This window comes from Oryx dammah, unplaced genomic scaffold, assembly GCF_014754425.2.
Source record: "Oryx dammah isolate SB20612 unplaced genomic scaffold, SCBI_Odam_1.1 HiC_scaffold_5, whole genome shotgun sequence".
Classification (NCBI taxonomy): Eukaryota; Metazoa; Chordata; class Mammalia; order Artiodactyla; family Bovidae; genus Oryx; species Oryx dammah.
This window is the reverse complement of record NW_024070189.1, coordinates 99,162,824-99,167,400: the sequence shown is the minus strand read 5'-3', so window position 1 is coordinate 99,167,400 and position 4,577 is coordinate 99,162,824. Positions and strand designations below refer to the sequence as shown.

The 4,577-nt window shown below is 38.9% G+C and overlaps 1 protein-coding gene across 1 annotated transcript; it reads right to left on the bottom strand.

The window, feature by feature from the left end:
* Positions 1-394: 394 nt before the first annotated feature.
* LOC120864637 (olfactory receptor 7A17-like) lies at positions 395-1,222 on the bottom strand. The gene is made up of 2 exons (XM_040241662.1): positions 875-1,222; positions 395-592 (listed from the first exon to the last, which is right to left on the bottom strand). The coding sequence occupies exons 1-2, from the start codon at positions 1,220-1,222 to the stop codon at positions 395-397; spliced, it is 546 nt and encodes a 181-aa protein (XP_040097596.1).
* Positions 1,223-4,577: the final 3,355 nt, after the last annotated feature.

Genomic DNA, 4,577 nt, shown 5'->3' with positions numbered 1-4,577 from the left:
TTCTTTTATGTAACATGACTATCCTTTCAGGAAAATGAGATGAGAATTACTTGGGATAGTATATATTATTTGAGAAGAAATTATTCTCAAGAAATCCTTGTTCTATGAATGAAATAAAAATATCCAAATACTTCAGATCAAAACTTGGAAAAAATTTGTGTCATGGGACAAAGGATAATGGGAAAACTTTATCAGACTCAGGAAGTGAATTACAAAGTGAGTTACTTAAATTGTATAAAGGGGTGGAGACCAAGAAATGGACACTCATGGAAATCAATAGAAGGAACAAGGTTTACTTCCACAATGTGATCAAGGAAAAGCAGTTCCTGGCTCAGTTGCTTTTTGTCCTGCAATCAAGGGCAGGACTTGTTGAGACTCAGGAAAGCCATCCTGGTTAGAACTGCTGTCCCATAAATGCTTTCAGAGCTCTCTTTATGTCTTTATTCCGCAGACTGTAGATGAAAGGGTTCAGCATGGGTGTGACCACAGTGTACATCACTGAGGCTGTTGCACTTGAGTGGGAGCTGTGGGTACCAGCAGAGCCAAGGTACACTCCTAGGCTAGTACAGTAAAATAGGGAAACAACCAAGAGGTGAGATGCACAGGTAGAAAATGCTTTATACTTCTGAGCTGATGCTATTCTATATATAGAGGAAATTATCTTAAAGTAAGAGTAAAGGATTCCAGCCAGGGGACCAATGGCCAGAAGTAATGATGTAAAATATATCATCATGTTGTTAAGAAAGGTGTCAGAACATGCAAGTTGGATGACCTGATTGAGTTCACAGAAAAATTGGGGGATTTCTAAGTCTTCACAGAAGGTCAGATTCAAAACTATTAAACTTTGTAGCAAAGAGTTCAGGACACCCATGATCCAGGACACCAGCACCAGCACTCCACAGAGCCAGGGATTCATGATGACCATGTAGTTCAGGGGGTGACAGATAGCCACGAAGCGGTCATAGGCCATCACAGTCAGGAGTAAGTCATCCAACACTGCAAAGAGTACAAAAAAATACATCTGGGTGATGCAGCCTTCATAAGTTATAACTTTGCTCTGTGTCTGGATGTTCCACAGCATCTTTGGGATGGTGGTGGAGGTGAAACAGATGTCTACAAAGGACAGGTTGGAGAGGAAGAAGTACATGGGTGTGTGGAGGTGGGAGTCTGAGTTGACAGCCAGGATGATGAGCAGGTTCCCAAATACAGAGATCAGGTACATGGAGAGGAAAAGCCCAAATATGAGAGACTGCTGTGCTGATGCATCTGAGAATCCCAGAAGAAAAAATTCTGAAATTTGTGTATCATTCCGTGGTTCCATGTGCTGGAGGTGACTACCAGAAAAATTTAAAAAGATTAATTTTCACATAAGCAACTTAATAACTTAGAATTAATAACCGACTTAAGAACCTAGAATTAATGTTATGTTTATATTGTAGAGCCACTACATTAATTTCCATATTTGGTGGCTTGCCTGGTCCCCATTATGGAGAAGGCAATGGCACCCCACTCCAGTACTCTTGCCTGGAAAATCCCATGGATGGAGGAGCCTCGTAGGCTGCAGTCCTTGGGGTCGCTAAGAGTCAGACACGACTGAGTGACTTCACTTTCACTTTTCACTTTCATGCATTGGAGAAGGAAATGGCAACCCACTCCAGTGTTCTTGCCTGAAGGATCCCAGGGATGGGGGAGCCTGGTGGGCTGCTGTTTATGGGGCTGCACAGAGTCAGACACGACTGAAGTGACTTAGCAGCAGCAGCAGCTGGTCCCCATTAAGGACATCCTCATTTCATTTTTATAGAAATTCCTTTCCCACTGTCAGCCTTATATTCAAGCATAATGTGTACTACTGTTTTTGAGAATATCTTTCATGCATTTGAGGAATATATATTGACTACAGACCATGTTCCAGGCATAGCCAGACCATAGGGATGTTTAAAAATAAGTCTTTACAATCTAAAGACTTATGGCAGTGAGAAAATATAATCAACCAAAAATAACAATGTAACATGTCTAATAGCACAGATGCAATGAAGAAAAGGAAAGCATGTATAAAGGAAAGATTGGATAGAATGTGTTATTTTTATTGGGACTTCAACCAAGACATGCGAATAAGGTAGCCCTTTAACAGACACTTTAAAGAAGAACAAAAGAGAAAGAGAGAGAGCAAAGACCCTGGGGAAGAAGTATGCTTCAGAAATTCAAGGCCCAGAATGAGCCAGTGTGTGGTGGGAAATGAATAAGCCATAGAGTGATGAGAGATGATGTTAGAGGATGTTGAGGAGAGAGGAAACCTGCTTGCTGCTGCTCAGGCTTTGAGATACAGGAAGCCCATTGTCCACACTATGCATGTAAATCTTGCACTTTATTAATCTCATTGTAAAGGCATCCGGTGAATTGAAAATGATTCCTTCCTTAGCACTTTATTGAATGAATTACGGTCCCTGTATTATGAGTTACTTTGGAATACATCATTCCAGGTACCGCTACTCTGAGGACTGCTCTCAGTTCACAAGGCATGCACACACACACACAGACACACACACTCACACAACATTCCCAGGCCTCCTAATCAATGTTATTTCCATGTTCTTTCACTCCCTCTCACACTGTTTCACTGTTTAGGCTCCGAGTAGATACAACTCTAGCTGTCCAGATCAAATATCCTTTCTCTAGATAATTTAGAAATGGTACCCAGAAATTCTTAAGTCTCCCATGGACAAATAGACTTGGGCTCCATATTGGTATGTCCATTTTGCTTTGTATTTAAATAAACATAAACAATCTGTCCATAAACATAGAGAGAGAAGACTGAAATGGACTCGAGAAAGAAAATATCTAATAAACTCAGGTGGTCCCTGAGAGACTTTGAGGGAGATAAAGCTTCTTTGGTTTTTGGCAGCCTAATTAACCCCATTTGATGCCAAGCAAAAATAATAATAATAAAATTGCTTAAAAGATAAAAGTGGTAATAAATTTATGATGTGAAACACTTTAAAGATTGAATGCCCCTAAATAAATTTAAAAAATAAAATAAAAACAAAACAAAAAAACAAAGATTGAATGCCCCTAGTGAAAACTGATCAGAGAAAATAAAACAATAATTCACAAAAGGAAATTAAAAAAATAAAATATGCTTTGATTGTTGTTAATATCAAACAGAAGGAGACTTGTTTTTCCTGTGACTGTCCTGTATTTGACCAGTCAGTTTCTATGTGATTGACTAGAAGATTAGGGAAGCCCCTTTCTCAGATTTGTTATGTGACATCTTTCCTTTGTTTTTCTTCTACTGTGGGTTTTGATCTCATTTTGATGAGTCCAGTGGGCATACTTTAATATCAGTCTTTATCCAACCTGCAAAGACATGCAAAGACCTCCCAGGCAACAGCCTGTAAAATTCTATATATACCATGACAATCCCATCCTTTCAATGACTGAATAACTTTATATGATTCAAGCCTGAGCACACTGTGACAGATACATTTATTCCATTGTACTCTGACTTCTCATTATAATGCAAGATCCAAGCAAGCAGGATTTCACCTGTTTTGTTCACTTTCTTATTTTCAAACGTATGCAAATATATGTAGTGTGTTCATTGCTCAGTCTGACTCTTTGCGACCCTATGGACTGAAGCCCGCTGGGCTCTTCTGTCCATGGGATTTTTCTGGCAAGTTTACTGAAGCGGATTGCCATTTCCTTCTCCAGGGGATCTCCTGACCCAGGGATCGAACCCGTGTCTCTCATGTCTCCTGCACGGCAGACAGGTTCTTTACCACTGAGCCACTGGGGAAGCCATGCAAAAATATGTGCACCTAAAAATTTAAATAAATGTGAAGTTATATAAAGTAAAAAGAATGGCAGAGAGGATGAACCAGGTTATACACAGCAGTTTCAAAGGAACTATATTTAACATAATTGAAAGATGCATCAAAAGCTAACTGAAATGAGATATAACATAATTTGAAGACTTCAACATGGACTGATAATTAAGTTGAAAAACACATAGACATAAAAGACTATGATATATAAAGTTCCTAGAAATTTTAGCACTTAGCAGGTGCTTAATTACTATTTGTTGAATGAATCAATAAATTGGGTCTCAGTATGTAAGTGTATTTAGTATGTCAAGGTCGTATTTCAATAGGTTTGAAAGGGTTGTATTGTTGAATGAAATCTGGCAGAATAGATATCTAATTGGAAGAAAATTAAGTTGATTCCCAGCCTCAGTACTACTGCAATGAATCAGAGGGATTATATATTTACTGTTAGAGTAAGCAATACCTTCAGGTGAACATTTAGAAAACCACACACAAAATCTACAGGAAGGCCAACTATCTTAATTTTTTTCCTTTTGAACTTTGTATTTTATATTAGTGTATAGCCTATTAAAATGTTATGATAGTTTCAGGTGGACAGCAAAGGAACTCAGCCATATGTACACAGGTATGCATTCTCTCCCAATTGTCACTCCCATGGAGGCTGCCACATAACGTTGAGCAGAGTTCCCTGGGCTATACAGTAGGCCCTTGTTGGTTATCCATTTTAAATATAGCAAGAGGGCCAACTATCTTAAC

Bases quoted from the DNA above. Each gene is read 5' to 3' on its own strand.
- LOC120864637 (XM_040241662.1), bottom strand. From the start codon at position 1,222: ATGTACCTGATCTCTGTATTTGGGAACCTGCTCATCATCCTGGCTGTC. The intron at 593-874 runs ATCATGGGTGTC...TGTGCATCTCAC, and splicing joins TGCTGGTGCTGGTGTCCTGG to CTCTTGGTTGTTTCCCTATT.